The sequence below is a fragment of the Neovison vison genome, chromosome 2, assembly GCF_020171115.1.
Source record: "Neovison vison isolate M4711 chromosome 2, ASM_NN_V1, whole genome shotgun sequence".
Taxonomy (NCBI): Eukaryota; Metazoa; Chordata; class Mammalia; order Carnivora; family Mustelidae; genus Neogale; species Neogale vison.
The window spans coordinates 16,505,461-16,527,603 of record NC_058092.1 but is presented as its reverse complement, the minus strand read 5'-3'; the positions used below and the strand labels follow the sequence as shown (position 1 = coordinate 16,527,603).

Genomic DNA, 22,143 nt, shown 5'->3' with positions numbered 1-22,143 from the left:
TTTTGCACCCTTGGTCAACCTGTCAGACTCTTTCAAGATTCATTTTAACTGTCCCTTCAAATGAAGCCTTTCTCCACACCTATACACACACACACACACACACACACACACACACACATACACACAGGTGCACAGAAGCCACCACTCCCCGCCCCACTTCTGCAGCCCCTGCTCAGGACCACCACCTCTCACACACCCTACGGCTGTGCTGTTTAATCTGTAGGTCTGGCTCACCTCCTAAACCAGCAGGTGCTTGCAGCCAGCTCCTTGTGGATAAGGACATCTCAACCTTCCTAGTGTCTGGCTCCGAGCAGAAATTGTCAGCGCCCGTAGAAGGTTTCAAAGTGAGCTAATCCTGCCATTGTCTGCTCTGGGCAGAAAGCGAACCCGGGAGTTCAAGAGCACCGAATGCCACCCAGCCAGGTGGCTCCCGGCTGCACCATGGACCTGACATCCTTTCACAGAGACCACCGGGAAGTTTATGGGATTTCTATCCACAAAGTCCCATTCTGGAAAACTCCGTGCTTGACAGAAGCTTCACTTGAAAAGACATCATGGGGGCACCTGGGTGGCTCAGTGGGTTAAGCCTCTGCCTTCGGCTCAGGTCATGATCTCAGGGTCCTGGGATCAAGCCCCGCATCGGGCTCTCTGCTCTGCGGGGAGCCTGCTTCCTCCTGACTCTCTGCCTGCCTCTCTGCCTACCTGTGATCTCTGTCTGTCAAATAAACAAATAAAATCTTTAAAAAAAAAAAAAAGAAATGCACTAAAAAAAAAAAAAGAAAAGACATCATGTCATAAATAAATAAATAAAATGAAATCGTATCTCTTTATTCTAATAGCTAAAATCAAGCTAATTTGTAAAATTCTCCCAGGTCAAGAGAAAAACTGAAGCTGGGAAGAATGACTCTGTCCTCACATTTGCTTTATGGATTCAGAGGCCGCAGAGCAGGACGGGGCCTACAGGCTGGAGAGTAGGGAAACGTGCCTCCGCTCTGACACTTCTTCCCTCCCGCCTGGAGAGACCCCAAGGGTTCTCGGGCCTGCCAGGGGGCTGGGCCTCAGCGTTGTGGGGCTCCTAGCTGATGCACTGTGATCTCACCTCCTCCTCCCAGAAGTCTCCCAGTTGACAGAGTCCTGGGGCAAGCCAAAGAGGCCTCCTTGGGGCCCAGGACTCGGGCAGAGGAAGATGGCTTTGCCCTTCGTCAGCAAATATGTGGTTCAACCCGTCATTGAGCTGAGTGACAGTCGTCCTCACTGCTGTGATCAGGCCTGTGTCGGTTAGCGCTTCAGGGACCGCTTGCCCGTGCTGCCCTGCATTTGTTCCTTTATCCAAATTTATTGAGCTGCTACTATGGGGCCGAGCTAAGCAAGAGCTGGCCCTGCTTTCCAGCTGTCTGGGCTGTGACAGGCACGGGGAAAGTGTGGGTGACACCCTCGTGTGATTTGTGGCAGGAAGGACGCACGGAAAGACGGCCCGCGGTTCCTGAGTCTCTGACTGCCCCAGAAATCATCTTGCTCTCGTCTGTTAAGAGCAGAAACTCAGGGGCGCCTGGCTCAGTAGGTTAAGCCACTGCCTCTGGCTCAGGTCATGATCCGGAGTCCTGGGATGGAGTCCCATATGCGGCTTCCCCTGCTCTGCGGGGAGCCTGCTTCTGCTTCTCCCTCTGCTTGTGCGTGCGCTCTCTCTCTCTCTCTCTCTAATAAATAAATAAAGTCTTTAGGGAAAAAAAAAAAAGAGCACAAACTTGGGAGCAGGCTGCCTGGGTTCCTCTTCTGCTCTAACCCCTTCACCTAGGCTAAGGGATACTGGGCAGGTGGCCAGGCCTCAGTTTCTTCATCTGTAAAATGGGACAATAATAGGCTGCATCTCCTAGGGCTGTCGTGAGGGTGACGTGAGTAAGTACACGTGAACTCACGCCAGGACCCTGCCTGGCACTTATCCCAGTGCTATGTGGTGGGGACAATGCGCTTGGCAGAGAGGAAACAGGCGGGGTACCTCGCCCCAGGCTCCCCACTGGGCCAGAACACAAACCCAGCTGGGGGAACCTCTGGGGCCCAGGCCTGTCCCCCATCAGCCTCTCAACACGCGTCCGGGGCTTAGAGATGGCCCGGCCTTTCTGCCACTCGCAAGTGGGCGGTTCTCACCCGCTCTGCTAATACCCATATGGCTCTAATGTGTCAAAGCCAGATTAATCCGCGCAATGAAAATAAAATAATCTTTAATAAGAATACTAATCACCAGGCCTCGGGGAGCCCGGAGACCGGGAGGCAGAGCCGGGGATGAATGGCTGAGACAGATGGAGCAGCTCTGGGCTGGGGCCCGGGCCCGGCCACCGACCCAGGGCGCTTCCGGAGCCCGCGTGCCCGGCGAGTCGGCCGAGCGCCAGGTGGGGCCACTGCCCCTGCCGAGGGCACCTTGCCCAGGCCGCCCGCCCGGCCGGCAGCTGCCTGCGGCCCCGCCACCTCTCCCCGCTCCCCCACCAAGAGCCCGAGATTTGACAAATAAGGTGTCTGCCGGTGGATGACCAGAGGAAATTAATTCTAAATCAGATTTTAAACACAGTCAGGAAGGCAAAAGAGCCCGGCGCTCGTGCTGCCCCTCTGAAGCGAGACTCTCTGATATTTATAGAAAAATGATTAGGGCCTCCGAGGGTGGTTTGCATTCTGCGTCCAGGTGACGGGAAGGACAGCAACCAGGGCTTCAGCGTCAGGACTGCTGCTCCCTTGGGTGGTGTTCCGAGAGGCCTTTCCCCTGCCTGGACTGAGCGGGGGCACTGCAGCCAGCTGTGGGGACAGGTCACTGGGCCTGGCACTGTGTATGCAGAGGGGCACTCTGGCTGGGAGATCTGGGGTCCAATCGACCGCCACTAGCAGTGTGCCCTTGGGCCAGTCACTTTGGCTCTCTGGACCCCCACCTGCCCACTGGGAAACTAGACCAGCTCCCCTTGGCTCTGAGGCTCTCCTGTGGGTGTCTGAGGCCTGAGGGCCTGAGGGCTTCTCAGGAAGCCCTCACGGAGCCCGTGACCTGCTTGGTCCCTCCTCCTGGGCTCCACTGTCTTCTCTGTGGAATCAGGTGCTCCCTGGCCACCTCTGTGGAGAGCCATGAAGGTGAAAGCACGGGGCAGGGGTCCTGCAGGCTGGGAGGGCGGCCGTGGCCACCTGGGCTGGCCCCTGTCACAGGCCTCAGGCTCTGGATCCCCTCCTTTTGCTAGAAGGAAGGCGGGTGGGATCAGCCTGGACAAGGCAGGACCCCAGAGCCCAGCCCTTCCTCCTCAATTGTTTGATCAGAGACAACTGCCCGAGGGAGGCGGCCAGGGGACCCACGGTCCTCAGGGTGTCCCTCTCAGGTGGGCTGGTGGCAGAGGGGAGCTACAGCTCTGAGAGGACAACTCAGGAAGCCCGGAAAGTCACCCCCACTCTGTTCCCGCCTCCTGCTTGGTCTCCAGCCTCCCCACTCTCAGGTTACCTGCCCAAGGAGGGCTGGGGACAGGGCCCCCCCCCCCCGGCAGGGCCGCGCGCCAGGACCTCCCATGTGTGGAGGGGCTCAGTGTCAGAGCCGTGCTGCTTCTTCCAAGAAGGTTTCCCAGATAATCCCGGAAACCCACTCACAGGAGCGAGAAAAGTCTCTCCTCGTGTGACTTGCCACTGGCATTTTGTCCCCAAACCTCTCCGCCTGCAGTGCATTAGGAATTAATATTTTTTTATAAAACCTGTAATTATCTTGCAACTGGCATAATTACGTTGTATTGTGATTTAAATGTAAAATTCAAAATATGCTGCAATTTCCTAAGTCCGCTTTGGCATTTATTATTTTTTATTAATGAGCCAACAGTGCCAGGCAGTGGGCATGACTCCAGCCTCTCCCAGCCCTGGGAAGGTCCTGCTGCTCCAGACCTAGGAGCTTCTACCCAGAGTCCTGTCCTTGACTTGCTGTGGGGCCTGGGGCAAGACACATCCCTCACTGGGCTCCACTTCCCAACCCTGTCAAACAAGGAGGCCAGTGCAGGACTCGAGACCATGGACCCAAAAGTCCGGAAGATCAGCCTCCCTCCCAAGGGCAGAGGTGTCCTGTTGCATACTGGACAAACAAGTGGCTTACTTGTGCTTACAGACTAAACCCAGGGTTGGGGTCAGCAGCTGACCTTGACCAGGTGTCCACTGACCAGCTGGCCTCTTATTATGGCCTATGCTGTACCAGTTAGAGCTGTTGTGCTGTTCCCCCAGGGAGGAGGGAAGCGGGGTTTGACAGAGGGGTCTGTGGAAAAAGGAAGCCGTTCAGGGCTCTGGAGGGAGCCAGCTGAGATCAGAGACCTACTCTGCGGTTTACGTCGAAGAACTCAGTTTCTCGCATCTGTAAGATGGGGATATGCTACCTCGCTTAGAGGACTTTTGTAAGCATGAGAACGTGTGTGAACTCCCTAAATCCCCATGCCTGAGACGCAACAGATGCTCAACAGAATGAGAAGCTGCCCTGACGAGGAGGAAGTACTTACTAATGTGACCTGTTCATGGCAAACACTTGAAAATTGTTGCTAAGGGACTTGATTGTCCCCATCAGAAGAAAGGGATACTGGAAGCCAGCTCTGGCAGGGAGAGCAGTCAGGCTGGGCCAGGGGTAAGTTAAATATCTACACGTGTCTTCCAGCAAGACAGACCAGACTCAGGTCCCAGGTCCGCCTCTCACCAGCTGTGAGGCCCGTGCAGGGTTGCTCCCTCTCGAGCCTCAGTTTCCCCATTGGTAAAATGGATCTGCCTTGCTCCAGTGAGCAAATGAGCTGATGTGTGAGCCTCCCTCTGTAAGCTGCAAAGGAACGTGGATGCTGGTTTTCACGCAGCGGGGGGTCGAGAAGTACAGGGATGACTGGGATGGGAACCAGGAGAGGCTGGAAGCCTGGGAACCTGATAATTGAGGCCACGGTGGGGCAGAACAAGTCCAGAAACAGGTGAATGTCACAGATGATGCTTCGGGAGTTAGGGTCCCTGAGAGGTGAAGACTCGTAGCAGTTAAGAAGGACAGCTTAAGGGGCGCCTGGGTGGCTCAGTGGGTTGAGCCGCTGCCTTCGGCTCAGGTCATGATCTCAGGGTCCTGGGATCGAGTCCCGCATCGGGCTCTCTGCTCGGCAGGGAGCCTGCTTCCTCCTCTCTCTCTGCCTGCCTCTCTGCCTACTTGTGACCTCTCTCTGTCAAATAAATAAATAAAATCTTAAAAAAAAAAAAAAAGAAGGACAGCTTAAGGAAACCAGAAAGCTCCAGAGAGGGTCTAGAAGGGGCTTGGTGGCTGAATAGAGGATCCTGATCCCAGAGAACTACCTTGAACACTACCTGAAATTCTTGGCCTGTGCCCTGCTCTCTCTTGTGAGCACCAAGGGGTCCTTCCTGCCTGCTTGGGGCCGAGGAGAAGGGCCCCAAATAGGGTCGAGGCCCCAGCCTCTCTGATCCCTGCATAGGAACGGCCTCCTCCCCCAGGAGCACCCGTGGTCCCAACAGCAGGCTTCATTCTGCTCTGAATGGGCGAGCAGCCATGTGTCCAGCCCCCCCAGGGGAGGCCAGGGAAGGGCAGAGGGCAACCCGGCCGAGACCAGTACCAGCTGAGGCACCAGCTGTCTGTCCAACCAACTTGTGCAGTGTCCCCGGTGCCTGGGATGGCTGGCTACACCGCCTCCACACGGGCACAGTGCAAGTGTCTCACACACAAACACAGACACACGCAGCTTGGGGTCCCGGCCCTGCTCCTGGCCTCTGGCGTGGGAACCCGAGCAGCGCACTCATGGGAACAGATGCCATGCTGTCCCATCCTCCGCCTTCCCTTTCTCAAGGACCTTGGCTGTCCTCTCCCACAGGTCCTTGGGGAAGATTCCCCCCCAGACACGGGCCACTTACACAGGACTCCCTGGGGGCCCCTGCCTGCACAGCTTCCCAGTGGCCCCCTGCTGCACCCCTGCACCCGGGGTCTGCCGCCACTTCCCTCCCCTCCACATCAGTTTAGTGGGTTTGAGCATGAACACCCGAACCAGACCTCCGGGCTCAAATCGCAGCTCTGCTGCTTCCGAGCCGTGTACCCCTGGAAAAGATGCTTTGCCTCTCTGGGCTTCAGTCTCATCTATAAAGTCAGGATAACCGCAGCTTCTATGTCATAGGGTAGCTCTGGAGACTAAACGAGTTAATACATGAAAAGTGACTAAAACGATGCCTGACACAAGTGAGCTCATAGTATTGTCCCCTCCCACAGGCATATACTCAGCTGGACGCCCAGTCCTGCGGGTATCCTCAGAGGTATATCTCCACACTGCCCACAGAGAGCAGCATCTGGTTGTAGGGTGTCTTCCTCTCTTCTCCCTTCCCCCTGCTCCATGTGCACGTACGCGCACGCGCGTGCACACACGCGCACACACACACACACTCACACGAGCACATATGCATGCACCGCCTGCTGTATTTGCTGACCCAGAAATGCTGGAGGGTCACCCATCTTCCCAGATGCTGTTTGCGCCCCCATCCCGATGCCTGCCACCCGCGATTGCCCCCCCCCCGCTCCAGACCCTGGCAGCCCCCTCCCGGACCGAGCCTGCACGCCGGCCGCCCGCCCACCCACGCGTGGCGCGCTCACCCACACAGGCATCCCGCCGCTCCTCGTAGCCAGCGCTGCACACGCACTTGCCGATGGGCACCAGCCACTCGCCCTCGGCGCTGCAGTACATCTTGGGCGTGTCCCGCTCCTCGGAGTGCCGCACGCACTGGCCCCGCACCTCCACCAGCGAGGACGAGTCGGCCCCCGTTACCGCCTCCGAGAAGGCGGCCAGGTTGCGCACCATGGTGGGGCACTTCTTGTAGTAGATGCGGAGAGACAGGATGGCGAGGCACGCGCCGATGTCCTGGAAGGCCAGGTAGAAGCCACGCTTGCTGAGGGGGCCCACGCCGCGCACCTCCGTGTTGAGCTTGAGGCGTCGCACGCCCAGGTCGGCCCCTGTGAAGCTCTCGTCCGCCGCGATGGTGTCGATTTTGAGGAACTGGCTTTCTTGGGTGCTGGCGCCCAGGTCGCGGTCCGACTCCAGGTAGTAGAGGTTGAAGGTCTCCTTACAGGTGCCCAGCACACCGGGCATGCTGTTGCAGTCGCGCAGGGTGAACTTGATCTCGGCGTAGACGCGCCGGGCGCCGTCGCGGGGCACCCAGCTCGTGCGCAGCCAGTTGTTCTGGTTGGGGCTCATGACGTTGCACACCTGGTACGTGTGGATGGGCTGGAAGGACTCGTCCACCTCGTTGATGGAGTCCCACTGCGGGCACAGAGAGTACAGCACTGAAGTGAGCGTGAGCACCCCGCCCCCCCCGCCAGTCACCTCTGCCCCGCGCGCACGGGGTCAGGACCTCCCCGGGAAGAAGACCAAATGTTCTCTGCCCTTGGGTTGCCGACCTTCCCTCTACTGGACCATCACCTCGAGATGTGAGCCCTCAGAGTGCCACATCATTCCGAGATAGTGCTATTTGTGGCAGTTTACTGGTGACGAAATAGCTCTGAGCCCCGTGTCTGAAGTCACCCAGCTAATAAGTGGCAGAACCGGGACTGGAATTGATGCCAAAGGTATAAAACCCAAATGCGTGTCTTCATGGCAGCTCCAAACACTCCCAGGGTGGGAGTCTGGGGCTGGGGGTGTGCTTGGCTAAGTCAGGGGGCCCACAGGCCCAGTTTCTGTATCAGTTGCCAGAGGGATCTTTTTAATGCAGAGACCTGACTATGCCCCAAATCCTTCAGCAAGGGAGTGCCAGGATGTGGGGAAGTTGAATGTGGTGGCTTCTGTGCCACCTGCTGGTGAGGCGTCAGTGATTCAGAAATAAATCAGACACGATTCACAGAGTGTAAGAAAACCCATCCACGGAATGGGAGGGACATACCTGCAAATCATGTATCTAATATGGGATTAATAGCCAGAATATATAAAGAACTCCTATAACTCAACAACAAAAAACCAAACAGCCCAACTGAAAAGCAGGCCAAAGACTTGAATAGACCTTTCTCTAAAGATATACAGATGGTCAAATAATCCATAGAAAAATGGTCACAGTCACTCGGCATTAGCGAAATACAAATCAAAACCACCATGAGAGACGCTTCTCACTCACAAGGATAGCGATTATCGGAACGACAGGACATAACAAATGTTGGGGAGGATTTGGAGGACCTGAAATGCGTGTGACCTCTGGTGGGAATGTAAGATGGCCAGCTGCTCTGGGAACCAGGGTGGAGCTTCCCCAGAAAGTTGAAAAGAGACCTACCCTGTGACCCAGCAATTCTACTTCTGGGTATACAAGCAGGACAATGGGAAGCAGGGTCTCCACAGATAACACACACTCAAGTTCACAGCAGCATTATTCGCGGTAGCCTCAAGGTAGAAGACCAAAATGTGCCCGTCATCGGATGACTAGATAAACAAAATGCGGCGTATCCAAACAATGGGACAGTTTTCAACCTTAAAAAGGAAGGACACTCAGATGCCTGCCACAACACGGCTGAGCCTTGAGGACATGACGCTAAGTGAAATAAGCCAGCTGAGAAAGAACGCTGTATGATCCCACTTAAATGAGGTCCTGAGAGCCACAGAAACAGAACGGAATGGTGCTTGCCAGGCACTGCGGGACAGGGGAAGGGTGAGCTGGTGTTTCGCGGACACAGAGCTTCCGTTTGGGAAGATGAAAAGGGTTCTGGAGATAGACAGTGGTAACGGTCATATGACATGGGGAATGTACTTAATGCCACTGAATCGTGGACTTAAAAGGCCCCGTGATGGTAAATGTTATGTGTATTTTACCACTACTAAGAAAGGAACATTCCAGAAACACTCCCTCCCCTTGGGCGTCTCACAGTCCATCAGACAAGGAGGTGGAGGGCTCCATGCCAAAGGGGGTGGGCATCCAGGGGGTGATGAAAACTTCCTGCAGGTTGAAGCAGGAAGCTCTTGCAGGGATGGGAGGGAAGAGCCCGCCGAGAGGCCGGGAAGAATAAGCAATGTTCAGCGAGCACCAGATAGCTCAGCTCAGCCACAGAGGATTCACATGCAAGACCCACTGCTAAGAAATGAGCCGGGAGTTGAGAGGTCAAGACCCCTCGGTCTCTAAGTGCTGTGTGACCTTGGGCAAGTCCCGGCTCCTCTCTGGGCCCTGGCTTCCACAACTGCAGAAAGCTGGCTGGCCGGGAGCAGTCACGAGGGGCTGAGTTCCGTGGACTCCTGAGAGCCCTGAGGAGGGGCTGGAGGCCGAGTGCAGATGGAGGGGATGGGCTCTGGGTCCCTGCCTTGGGTTGGCCAGCGGTGCAATGCCTTGCTCTTTTCTCTTGGGCCTCTATGCGCAATTGTCCTTGAACTAAAGATTCTATTGCTTATGGGGGATGGGGGAGGAACAAACCAGTCCTCGTGATGATCTGAGAATCTTGGGGGTTCTGAGTGACCTACGAGTGCAGGAGTGGGGACCACGGGGGCCTCGAATCTTTCCTGACGAAAGCCCTTCCATCTCACCTTATCTGGGCCAGCATGTGGTCCCAACCCTCAGTGCCCACATCTGTAAACCGGGGCTCAGACAGGCACACTGCGGCGAGGCTTGAGAGAATGAAAGGAGAAGGCTGCCAAGCGCTTGGCTGGGGCCTGGCACAGCAGGGCACCAGAGGAACGGGCCTGCTATGGTGCCAGCCTGGCAACACCTTCCCAGCCCACCTGTGCCTGCCTCCCGGGTCCCCTGGGGGAAGAGGTCCAGGGTGTGCCGGCCTCACCTGAAAGCTTACGCCTCCTACATCCCGTATCCCAGAAGGACCCCCTTGGACCCCACACTGCAGCCAAGGCCTTTGGGCAGTGCTGTGTCACATCTGGGGTTAAAGTCATTGTCACAATTAATGGAGCACTGAAGAGCCAGCCAGCTGCTCCCTGTCTGTTTCCTGCCAGGGACCTGGATAAATTAATCGGCCTCATCTGAGTCTGCTCCAGCCGCTCTACCAATGCCAATGCCCTGGCCTTGTCCTGTCAGCCCCAGGGGCTACTGCAGATGCCCAGAATGACGAGAATTCCTGGAGGCTGTTGCAAGGATGGAATGAGCCGTGCTCCCCACCTGGGCACCCCCGTCCCCGCTCCCCGAGGCCTGGGGCCCTCCTCCGCCGCAGCTCTGTGCTCTGTCTGGAACAGAATGCACTGACCCAGCTGTGCAGCCCCGGGGACCTCCCGTCCCCTCTCTGAAGCCTGTGCTTCTTGTATGTGAAACGGGCTGGCCGACGCCTGCCCCTTCCACCAACTCCAGGGGATGCTGAGGTTTGGTGGGGGACAACCGAATGTGTCTGTCATCTAAGGCAGCGCTGGTTCGTGCCTGCTAATTCACCAGATGTGCTGGAACCATGGAATGGGTCCCAGCCTGTGCAGGGAGGGGCACGGCCTGATGAAGAGCCTGGATTCTGGGGCCAGATGTCCCCTGACCTCGGCAGAGGGGCTTAACCTCCCAGAGCTTTGGGTTTCTCACGGGGAAAATGTCCCTTTCGTGCGTTCTCATTGATAACCACTGCACAGAGCAGGTTCTGTGATCATTCCCGTGTGATAAATGGGGAGGTGGCGGCCAGGTAAGTGACCTGCCTGGGTCACAGTGATTAGAGGCCGCAGAGTACCGGCTCCTCCAGACCCAGCAGCACCCTCGGCCTTTAGGCTGTGCAGCCTTGGCTGACAATCCAGTCACTCTGCTGATGCCGGAGACAGCCCTGGATGGCCCTTGCTCCCAGGCTGTTTAATAGCCTTCAGAATCCGAGGAACCTCCTGGAGCCTTAAATGCCATGACCACAGGCTCCCTAGCCAGCTAAGCAGGAGAATCACCTGGAAAGCTTATGAAACAAAAGACTGCCAGGCACCTCCCGGGATCCCCTGCATGTAGGGTCCTGTAGCCTCACTTGCTAGCCTGGAACAGGTTAAGGTCTAGAGTTTGGGAAGCAGGGATTTCACCCAGCCTTCTTTCCCCTCCGGGCAAGCCCAGTCACCAGCCTCCATAAAGATGGAAGATGGTCCCTGCTCATCATACAATGCTGGGGGCCTCTCACCTTCTCGCAATGAGGACATAGACTAACGAGAGGACAAGGGACTCAACCAAGGCTCTGGGCCTGAGGAACTGGAGTCTGAGTCCATCCTCTGGAAACTGATAGCAGGAAAGTTATTCCTGGATGCTCTGACCTCAGCTTCCTCATCTGTGAAATGGGATGGCTGTACCTACTCACAGGATTGGCTATGCGGATTAAATGAGATCACATCTCTGAACCGTTCAGAATTTGTTCTAATTCCCCAACAGGATAAGATAACTCTGAGCCACGCTTTGCGGCACTCTGCAGACAAAAGAATCTTAGATTTCTAGCACAATCAGCGAAAACCCAAGTCTGGCCGTACTCCACCTGCTTAAAACCCTTACAATTCCTCTAAACACCAAGTCCTGAGCTCTGAGAAGGACAGAGGGACAGAGACATCCAGAGCCAACCTGGGGCCGCGCCCAGTCCTTTCTAGCTGCTGGGTCTCAGGGGAAAAAGATGACCCAATCATCGGCCCGGCGGTCACCTACTCAAGGGTCAGTTCCCTACCATTGCCAGAGCTGGGTCACTTTCTCAAGCCCTTTCCTACCCTGCTCACCCCTGGGAGGCAGCCACCTGGGGCACACAAAGGGGCATTTCACCAGGAGAAACTGAGGCCCAGGGAGGTAAAGAGACACCTCAAGGACCCAGCCTTTGCCTGGAATCAGGGCTGAGCTTCTCAGGCAGAAAGGAGTTCCCTCCTGGTTCTTGGGTCCATGGGGTCTGCTGTGAAACTCCCCGAAGCCTGGAGCACGGGAGCTCATGGAAGTGCACTTGGCCCCCCGCCGCCCAGAGATGAGAGCTCCAAAGGGAGAGGAGGGGGGCTCCAGCCTGCCCCCAGCCACAGGCCACAAACGGCCCAGATGAAAAGTGAAGAAACACTCCCACTCCCTTCACAAGTTGAAGTCACTGTCACCATCATTATTAATATTATTACCCTTGTCTCCAGAGCCATGGAAGCCAGCGTTCACGAAAGAAGTCACATGCACGTGACACGCCTGCATCTGGTGGGGAAGGGGTGTGTGTGTGTGTTTCTGAGCGTGCTGCAGGAGGAAATGTCTGTGACACAGAACCATCACACACACTAATGACAATGACAGTGACAGCACATTCGGCGAGGGCTCCCCAGGTGCCAGGCATGGCGCCAGGACCAGGTGTCACCTCCCCTCAACCTGACAGCAAAGCCCACGAGGTTGTCACAAGCTTATCCCTTGCCACAGACGGGGAACTGAGCCTTGGGGAGTGAGGTGGTGACCCCCAGGGCTGCCCCGCTTGTCAGTGGCAGAATCGGGCCTCGCCAGGCTCATGGAGGGAGGGTCTGGATAGGAAAGGTGGAGGGTCGGGCCGAGGATGCCCTGGGGTTACCACACCCACTTCCCAGGAGGATGGCAGGGGTACCGCCTGGGAGTCTGGAACCCCCGGAGACCTGACAGGCTCAGCTCAGGGTCACTGTGGAGGCCAGAGGGGCCTGGTGGCTTTTCCTGCAGTAGGTGTTGGCAGGTGCCGTTCAGATGATTCCGATGGAAGAGAATAACAGGGGCCCGGTGGCTCCTGGTAAAGGCAGGGCAGGAGGGAGGGGCCAATCCCAAAGGGGTGACATGCCTGGCTGGGGCCCATATGAATCTGTAAGCCCAGAACACAGATGTATGGATTCCACACCTAGGGTCCTTAGGCTTAAGAACTGGGAGCTCTATAGCAGGGTTGGTTCTATAATCCCAAGGGTCTGCATAAAGAAAGAAAGGAAGGAAGATAGGAAGGTATGAAGAGAAGAAGGAAGGGACAAAGGGAGAGAGGAAGAGAGAGAAGGAATCAGCAGCTCTATTTCTAACTGCTGTGTGGCCTTGGGTAAGTCACTTCACCTCTCTGGGCATCTGCTTCCTTTTGATCTGATGATAAGACCCTGAGTCACAGCATTTCTCTGCTCACAGAGGGTGATGCGGGCCCCGCTGCGGGTCACCTACCCCGTGAGCTGGATATGTGAGCCAGCCCCAGTCTCCATGGATGGTGGACGTGTCCAGCAAGTTCACTGTAAAACAGGAGAGGAGAGAACATCAGACCCTAGGATACCATTCCCCAGTCCCACAGTGCAGCCCAACCTGGACATGCTGGTCTGCTCTCGCTCCTGAACACGCCAGCTTCACGCCTCACTTCCCCTCTCCTTCCAGGTCCGGTTCAAGTTGTCCCTCTTACCTGAAGCCATCTCCCACCACCTTGGCCCAAATGTGACCTTCCAAACCCCCACAACATAAGGTGCCCCAAGAGCCGAGCTTGCCTGGTTGGCGATGCAGTGTTAGGGCTAAGAGATGGGCTCAGGAGTCCGGGAGGCCTGGGCCAGATTCCCAGCCCTGCCACGTATGGCTGTGTGTCCCTGCGCAAGTCCCCACCCCCCCAGCCTCAGCTTCCTCCTGTGAAAAATGAGCGTGACGGTGGGTCCTGTCTCACAGGGTGTCTTGAAGACAGCCTCATCCTCGTCTCACTCATGGGACACGACGGCATTCAACAGCACCCAGCAAGCTTCGCCTCTCAAGGTCATACCTCCCACAGGAGGACCAGCCCAGCTCTGCAATCACCAGTGTCCCTCGGGAGATGCCTGGCACCTACTCCATCCTCTGAGCACATCTGATGTGGGGGCACCTAGAGCGGGAAACGCTGCCTCTCAGCCCCTACTGTACACTGAGCTCTGCAAGGGGCACTCTAGAAGCCTCCCATCCGTTCCCTGCACCACGACGGTCGCCGCGAGGTGGGGACTCCTGTCTCTGTTTCACCAGTGAAGACACTGGGCCTTGGGGACATTCAGGAACGTGCTCGGAGCCCCACCGGGGTAGCCAGACGGGCTGGCGTCCACAACACCCGCAGAAGCCTCCGCAGATGCCAGTTCCAGCAGCCTGAGCCCAGGAAACAGCACCTGAGCGCAAACCACTGCGGCCGCGAAGGAGCGCTGGCCCGAAAGGCAAGTCTACTCTAAGCCCGACCCCCAAAGGGGACCCCACGAAGTCCCAGTGATATAACAGAGAAGACCTTGCCTTTGGAGCCAGACACTCCCGGGCTCAGATCACGGACCAGCTACATAGTAGCAGGTGACCTTGGCTTCTCTGCCCCTGTTGCTTCACGTGTAAAATGGGGATAACAACACCTAGAGAGTAAACCGGAAAGCCAGGAGTCACTGCCTTATTAAAGCTAATTCCCTTTCCCAAAGTCCTGTCCCTTCTGCCTCTCTCCTTGTCCCTCAGACCTACCCACTCACTGTACGGTGATGAAGGCGTGCTAAACTGTTAAGAAACTGGGGTTTGAATCTCCACTGCTGTGTGTCCTCTGGTGAGTCCCTTCACCTCTCTGGGCCCCTGCCCCGTTTGCTCTATCTGGTGATGGGCGTACAAGAGGGCTCTTGGCTCCATGGTCCCGACGGTTCCCGTTTCACGCTCCATTCCCTGGACCCCCTCTCCCTGCCTACAACCATGGGCTTCCGCTTAGGCCAGCTGGGGCATGTTCCAGAGGGTTAACACCGTGGGGGCCCTCTTGGAACTTTTCTGCAGGGAGGCCTGGTGTCCTTCTGCCTGAAATTTGCACAGCTCGGCGCCTGCCCCTCAAAGATGGAGACAAGCGTCTTCAGGAAATGCTGGAGTGAGGATGCTCTTATTTGCTGATTTTCTCCCTCCTCTTACCCTCCTACCCCATTGTCGGCGGCCCCAGAGGGGAGGCCAGCTGGAGAGAGCTTGCAGAACCAGGGGAGGGGCCTCTGTCCTCCTCCCCGGGTCCCCAGGGGTCAGGTGGGATCAGGGGGTGGGGCCAGTGTCCGCAGAAGGATCTCCCCTCCCCAGCCGGCCCCATGCCAGGGGCGCAGGCAGAGAAGCCTTCCCGCCTCCCTCCCTCCCTCTCAGGCAATGGAGAGAAAACTGGGTCAGGCAAGCTCTCTCCTCCTGCTGGCTGGTGGGAGGGGGAAGGGGCCGCACTGCAGTTTCCCCCAGACCAGCAGAGCCTAGTCCGGGGAGAGGATGGGGACAGGGGACTAGTGGGCTCCCCCATTCCAACCCACATTCCAGATGGGGTCTCGGAGCTGACTGCTCTCCACGCAGCTGCGACCTGCCCCTACCGCAGGAGGGTCGGCGTAAATGCCCGCCACTTAGACTCCTCTCCGTTGGGGCACCGTGACTTGAGGGGCAGCGGCCAGCGGACCCCACCTTCCAGGTCCTTCCCGCCCTGGGAAACCTCACCACATTTGCATCGGATTCTTGATCAGCCAGCCAGGGGGCCCGGAGCATCCAAAGATAAGTCAAAAGTCGATGCTATCGGATTCGGGAAGAGCTATAGGATTCTAGGGCTGCCTGTTCCAACTCCTTCCAGATGCTTCCCCATCCCTGCCCTACTCTCCTCTCCCTTTGTCCCTCTTCTTCCCCACCTCCCATGCCCTCTCATGGGGGGCTGGGGAGGAGACACAGCATATGCTGGTCACGGGAAGCTCCAGGCCCACAGGAGATTGCTTCAGGCCTAGAGACAAGTCCAGCGTGAAGCCCACTCCCCCCGAGTTCCCTTGGAAATGCAGAACCTTCTGGTCACCCAGCCCAGGCTCTCTCCTGCTCTCCTGCACTCCTGGCCTGTAGGTCTGTGTGCCTTCCGTGAAGTCAGTTCTCTCTGGGCCCATCTCCCCATTTGCCAGTGCGAGAAGTAGACTCATGGCCTCTCGGGGCCTTCAGTGAAGCAAATCTCTTGGCCCCTCGGTATTCAGTTTCCTCATCTGCAAGATGTCCGTAGGCCTCCCTCTTGGGCCTACCCTCCTAGGCTGTTCTAGGAGATCAAACGGGTCCCTCTCCTGCTCTGAGAAGCACAGATAATTCCTAAGCCTTTCCTGTTCCACTGTGGAAAGCATTATGCGATTTCTTTTTTTCTCCAGCACCATCACCTTCCCCCATTCCATTTCGCTGAGACTAATACTTAAATTGATTTACATTCCCTGAGGACGCAGTGCGTGATGGTGAGGCTGGAGAATCCGGGTGGCCAGGGGACGTCGGCCAGGATGTGAATGCCTCAGCGATCACCCCAATGTGGTAGAGAATCCACACCAGAGAGTGATAAGCGGCTGTGGGCCTGATCGGGCTTGGGGGGCACGGCTGCAGGTGTAGGGCCCTCTCCTGCCCCGTGAGGGACCTGGCATGGGGGCACCTGGCCAGGCTGGAGCACTGCTACTTTTCAGGAGCCCAGCTGGGAGCAGATACCCCTTTCTGAGTGCCCACAGTCTCCCTGGCCAATCCTGGCACTGCACCAGCCCAGGACTGATACTGGGAGGGACTCCTGTCCTTCCGGAGGGAGGGCCGGCCTTTGCAGCACCTCTGACCCGGGCTGTCCAGCCTGCATGGCCCAGCCCTGACCCCCTGTGGGTACTCTGCTGCTCTGGCTGGACAGGCGAGGACTGGCCCTTGGACGATGCCTCCCTCTGCCCAGGACAAAGACATCCTGCCTTCCTCCTTTTGTGGACCTTGCCTCTTCCCCAGCTGCTGCCCCCTCCCTGGACAAGTCCTCTCTCTTTCTCAGGCCAGTGGCCTGCCTTCTGCAGGAGAGTCTGCTCCAAGTCACCTCCCCAGGGGACTCTGGGGGGTGCCAGTCTGCCATTCTGCAAGGTGCTGCCTCCTTCCTGGAGAAGATAACTGAAGCGAGCCGTTGAGGGTGTGCGGTCCACAGCCCAGAGCCTCACTGTGGACCCCACAGCATCCTGCTGGTAAGAAAGTGTCCCCCTCCCCCAGGCCCCTCTACCCCGATCCTGCCCTCTTCCCAACTCACCTGGCTCCCACCTCAATTCTCTTCTCGTGGCCTAGGAACCTGTCCCCGGTCCCCGGCCACCCCAGCTGGCCCAGCTCCGCCTGCCACCTTACCTCACCTCTCAGCTTCCCTGCCACAGTCCCTCTCCCCCTGGAGACTGAGCTCCTCTACGCGTGCATTTATCACGTGCACGTGTGTTTCCGCGGGCGTAAATGCAAGCTGGACGGTCTTCTTATATATGGACTAACAGTCCATGGTGCGCCTGTTTTCCTGGGCATGCCTCTGGACATGTATGCGTGTGCACAGGCATGTCTACGCACATGTGTCCTGGCTGCACTTCTGTGTCTGACTGTGGGCGATGCTGGAGGTGGGGAGCTGTCCACGCATGTGAGTCTCTACAGGCCTGGGTGTATGTGTGTAAATCCTGATGTGAGTCCATGTGTGCACGTGTGCGTTTCTGAGCTGTTCGTGTGTGAGGGGGTGGATCTTCGGTGTAGCCGAGTGGGGATAAGGGAAATTGGCTCTGGAGCTCCCTCGCAGGTGCAAGAAGTTCATCCTGCTGGGGTGGGCACACAGCTCAGCCCCCAGGACCCCAGCCCCCGGATCCTGCCCAGGGCACACATCGGGGCTCCCCTGGGCCGAGCTGCAGAAGCAGAGGAGATCCTGGGGGATGGGAGGCGGGGTGCAGAACAGAACCCAGGGCAGCATCGGGTTGGACCTGGATGTCAGTGGAGCTAATTGTATGCGTGTGCACTCACATGTGTGCATGCGTGCAGATGTGAGGCCTGGGATGTTGGGTGTCTCTTCCCAGCTTTCCTTGCTCTCTCCCACCGCCAGGAGGTCACCTCCCAGACATTTTTTGTCCTGACTGCTCAGCCCACACTCCTGCTCCTACCCCCCACCCGTGGGTTCCCCTTGTGACTGGATTGCCCCGGCCTTGCCCCTGGACAAGACCCTGCTCTCAAGGGCCTTGTCTGCCTCAGCCCCTGGACCTGTTCCTCACTGTCCCCTCCTCCCACAGCCACCCTCCTGCCCCTCCCCTCCAGCCATGACTTCCCCAGCCATCTAGCACGGCCACCTAAGACTCTCATTCCCTGTCCCTCGGCCCCTCTCACCAGCTTCCTGCAACCTGGTCCTGCTCTCTGCTCCTTGGTTGTTGGTCCCCTTTCTCAATGCCACCCCTGCCCTCTTCTTCAGCCTTCTGAACCTCTCCTCGCATCCCTGTGTCCCTCTGTTCTCTGTCCCTGCCAGGTCCCCTGGTCCTTTCCCCTGCTCTGTCCCCTCTCTCCTCTACATCTCCTCTTGCCTTCTGTACCCCGTCCTGTTCCCTCATCCCCAGTGTCCAGCCCTCAGTTCTCCTCCCAGCTAGGAATCCCTCAGTCCTATCCTCCCTTCCTCTCCTCCAGACCCTGGGAGCCTCTGTCTCCCACCCTCAAAGCCCTCCGGTCCCTATCCCCCAAGCCCTGTCCCCATCTCCATCGCACTGTCCCTTGACCTCGGGTCTCTTCCGCGGTGCCATTCCTGCCCCCCCCACCCCGCCCCCAACCCGGGAATCCCAGCTCCTTTGGTGGAGGGGAAGGAAGTTGAGCCTCGGGCAGCCGGCACCGCGCCCCGGCCCCTCGGCCGCCCCCGCCCCGCCGCCGCCGCCGCTCACCTTCGCCGCGCGCCGCGGACACGCAGGTGGCCGCCGCCGCCGCCGCGGCCGTGACGACCCAGAGCGCGGGGGGCAGGCGGCCCCGGGCGGGGGCCATGGCCATGGCCCGGCCGGGCGGGCGGGGGCGCCGCGCACCCTCCAGCTCGGCCGCAGCGGCCGGCGCGTCGGCGCGCTCCCTCGCTCTCCCGCACACCCGGCGGCCGGGCGCACACCCCGGCGCACACGCCGGCACACAGCGCACACGCGGGCACCCGCGCCCGCCGCCGCCGCCGCCGCCGCCGCCCCGGGCGGGGGCCGGCCCGTCACGGCGCCGAGCCAATCAGCACCGAGGCGGGGGTGGGGGTGGGGGACACGGAGCCACACGGCGGACACCGGCCCGCGGACCCCGCCGCCGCACGTGCGCACGCTCGCCCTCACCAGCCCGCACCTTCGGGGGGCGGCGCGCGCCCCGCGCCCCACGTCCGCACGTGGACTCGGAGCCACCGCGCGCTGAGCCGCGGGCAGGGCAGGACGCTCCCCGCGACACCGGGACGCGCGGTCCAGACGGGGGAGTCCCCGCGTGGACACTCACGCAGAGGCGAGGCGTCCTCCCGCACACTCACGCTCACACGCATGACCCTCAGACACACGCGCCCAAAGTGCCTCGCGCGGTGACACATTTGGATGCCCTCTCACTAGTGTGCGGGCACAGAGGCTCGAAGGGCAATTCAGAAGCACGCTGGGGTAAAAACTCCTCGCCCCTCCACAGCCTAATGGCTGGGCGAGAGGAAGGCAACCGGAGTTTAGGAAGCGGCAGAGTGCAGTGGTCGGGAGTGCAGACATACAAGATTTTCAATCCTGGCTGTGTGGCCTTGGGCATGTTTCTTAGCCTCTCTGAGCCTCAATTTCCAGATCTGTAAAACAGGAATAACCATTTCTGTGTCCTAGGGTTGTTATGAGAATCCTATTCAAGGACTCAGGTAAGGGTCCAGCATACGGCCAGGCATACTGCCAGGTGCCCAGTAACAGCAGCTGTTCCTGGATGATGGTGATCACCATTCCCTGCTTTTCCCTCCCCTGACTTCCCCACCTCCAGTTCCATTCTCGGGAGTAGGGATCCCGTCCTGGGAAGGCTGCAGTCTGTGTGCAGATGGTGGGGATGTGGGGGCTCCCTCCCTGGACCCTGCTTGCCACCTGAGCACCTGGAGGGCCAAGCTGCCTAGGAGGCAGATAAGAGACCTGCAGCTCCTGGGGGGGCTGGTCCTCAAGTGTTGGTACCTCCAGGACAAGTTGGGACTCTGACTGTGACTTAGCTGGCATAGACCTTTCCTTAGCTCTCCAACTGCACTCCCAGCCTCCAAGTTCACGGGGAAGAGCTGGTTGGACCCCTGGCTGGAGGTTGCATAGAATGATCAAGACCATTGGGGGAGGACGTGCCAGACCCAGCTTTAGGCGCTTCATAAATTTGCTCTGCTTTGAGTCTCACAGTCCTGCAGCAGCCATGCAGCTAAGGAAACTGAAGTGAAGAAAGAGCATTGCTCGCTTGCACCACACAGCTGGTTAAATGCTAGAGAGGAGCTCAGATCCAGATCCACTGGATTCTAACACCCACTTCTTTCCCGTGCATCTTTCTTAGTGACACAAAGGGGGAAGGTGCTTTCAGATTAGGTGCTTTCCTACCACCAACTGCTCAGACCAACTGCCTCAAAGACATAGTAAGCCCCCTGTTACCAGAGGCATTCAAGCAGACGCTAGCAAAAGGCTGTTCGGGGATGCTGTGAAAGGGGTGGGGGTTAGAGGGAGCAGATTGGACTAGACCCAGAGAGGCAAACTCAAATGCCAGGCAGGCATCCTGATGAAACCCACTGTGGCAGGGGGAGGGGGAGGGTCTCCCCAGCTCCAGTTCACATCGCTTTAGGGAGGGGGATCCGATTTTCTGTGCTTTCAAGAGAGATTTTATAGCTGGAATTTTTATGTGCTCTCTGCTAATATTTAAAGTTGGCAGCTAATGCAAACGTTTTCATAACAACGCAGTGTGGGCAAGCCCGTGGTGGAGCGGTCACAGCTCCTAGGACTCCAGACCTCCCTGCAGGCTCCTCAGATGGAAGAGTTCATGGCTGGCACCTCGCTTGTGGGGCACTGGGCGCGTGGGCACCACAGGGCAGAAAATTGCACGGAGGGTGCAGGATGCAGTCACCTGCACTCGTGGGCACCGCCTATCCTGGCCGGGGCTCCCAGAAATATGTACTGATGGGAGGAGGCTTTGCTGGGGGCTGGGGTTCTGCATTTCCAGGTCCGGGTGGAGCCCGCTGAACCTGGGTTCTGCCTGTACTACAGTCTGCTGGAGCTGGGGACTCCTTGAAGGACTCCATAAGCATGAGGGGCAGTTCTCTGCCACGGGTCTGCTCCATATTCTGAATCTTCTTTAGCGAAATTAGAACTGCATTTCACCGGAATTCTGCGGGGTAAGAGCTGCTTGCTTTCAGTCCTCTCCTCGCCCTCCAAAACTCCCAGGATGCCCCAGCCCCCGTGTGCCCTATCCGGGTCTCTCCCTCCCACCCTTTCCACTCTGTCTGTCTTGTGTGGCAAAGATGCAACTTGCCCATCCGCCAATGGGAAGAAAGAAGCCATCAGACCCTTCTCCTAAAGAAATGGGTGTCTCACCAGAGCCTTTGGGAATATGATGCCTTCTCTCTTCTCCTGAGTACTCAGGCAGACAGGGCAGCTGTGGAGCAGGGGGGCTTCCCAGGCGTCCCTGTCACTGTCAGCCCATCTCCCAGGCTGGACTCTGCATCCCTTCTCTCCTCTGATCCCTGCTTTTTCCCCATTTCAAAGGCAAGGAGAGTGAGATTCGTGGGGACAGAAGGATGGAATCGGAAGCCCTGTGTGGTGCACGGGTGGGAACTGGGATGGTTGTGGTTAGCTTGCCTCCCCTCCCCGACTGGGTTCTGAGCCTCTTGAGGGCAGTGGCCATGAAGGGTCCTGGCTGGGTGTGGTGGAAACGTTTGCTGAGTGAGTGAATGAGTGAGCAACCCTCCAAGGGGCCCACGCCTCACTGGCCAAGTGCTTGAGGCCGCCATTGCTAAAGCTGTTTCTGGGTTGCAGGACAGTTTGCCTTCTGAACACCGTGCAGGTGTGCTAAGTGGGCTTGACCTTCACTCTCGAAGGGGTGAAACTGAACAGTGCTCACTTCACCTTCTCCCACCAGCACGTGGGGCCCTTGGGATCTCGCTCCAGCGGAGCAGGCAAGGTGGCGGTGGGGCGGGGACAGCTGAACTTGGCCAAGCAGGACAGCCTCTGACTCCCTCCCCCACTTCACGGTTCCTCCCCCAACCCCTGACCTTTGGACTTCTCTGTCCCGGAGTGGGAAAGGAGGTTGAAGGGAACATGACACAAGCCCCATGAGACTCTCCGTTTCCTGGGAGAAATACCCTCTCCGGAGTAGTTCTTCTCACTTCGCCTTTCTGAGCCTCAGTTTCCCCGACCAGAGGGGGGTAATGAGGGTGTGCACCAGCTCAAAGGCTTGCTATGAGGCTCACGTGAGTTCACAGGTGCACATGTGCTTGGCAACCCATCATGAGATCTGATGGGAAGGCGCTCCTGTGTTTGAGAGGACGGGACTGGCTCTGGGCAGTCCCACACCCCAAGGGAAGCACTCCACCGGGCGCCCCTTCAGGAACAAGTACAA

The 22,143-nt window shown here is 58.0% G+C and overlaps 1 protein-coding gene across 1 annotated transcript in view; it reads right to left on the bottom strand.

The window, feature by feature from the left end:
- Nucleotides 1–18,573, bottom strand: part of EPHA8 (EPH receptor A8) — a 33,819-nt gene extending 15,246 nt beyond the window's left edge. Inside the window, exons 1-3 of the mRNA XM_044236314.1 lie at nucleotides 18,477–18,573; nucleotides 13,033–13,097; nucleotides 6,608–7,271 (exon numbers count right to left, since the gene is read on the bottom strand). Of these exons, the coding sequence (XP_044092249.1) occupies nucleotides 6,608–7,271; nucleotides 13,033–13,097; nucleotides 18,477–18,573 (826 nt within the window). The remainder of the gene's footprint in view (nucleotides 1–6,607; nucleotides 7,272–13,032; nucleotides 13,098–18,476) is intronic.
- Between the last annotated feature and the right edge of the window lie 3,570 nt (nucleotides 18,574–22,143).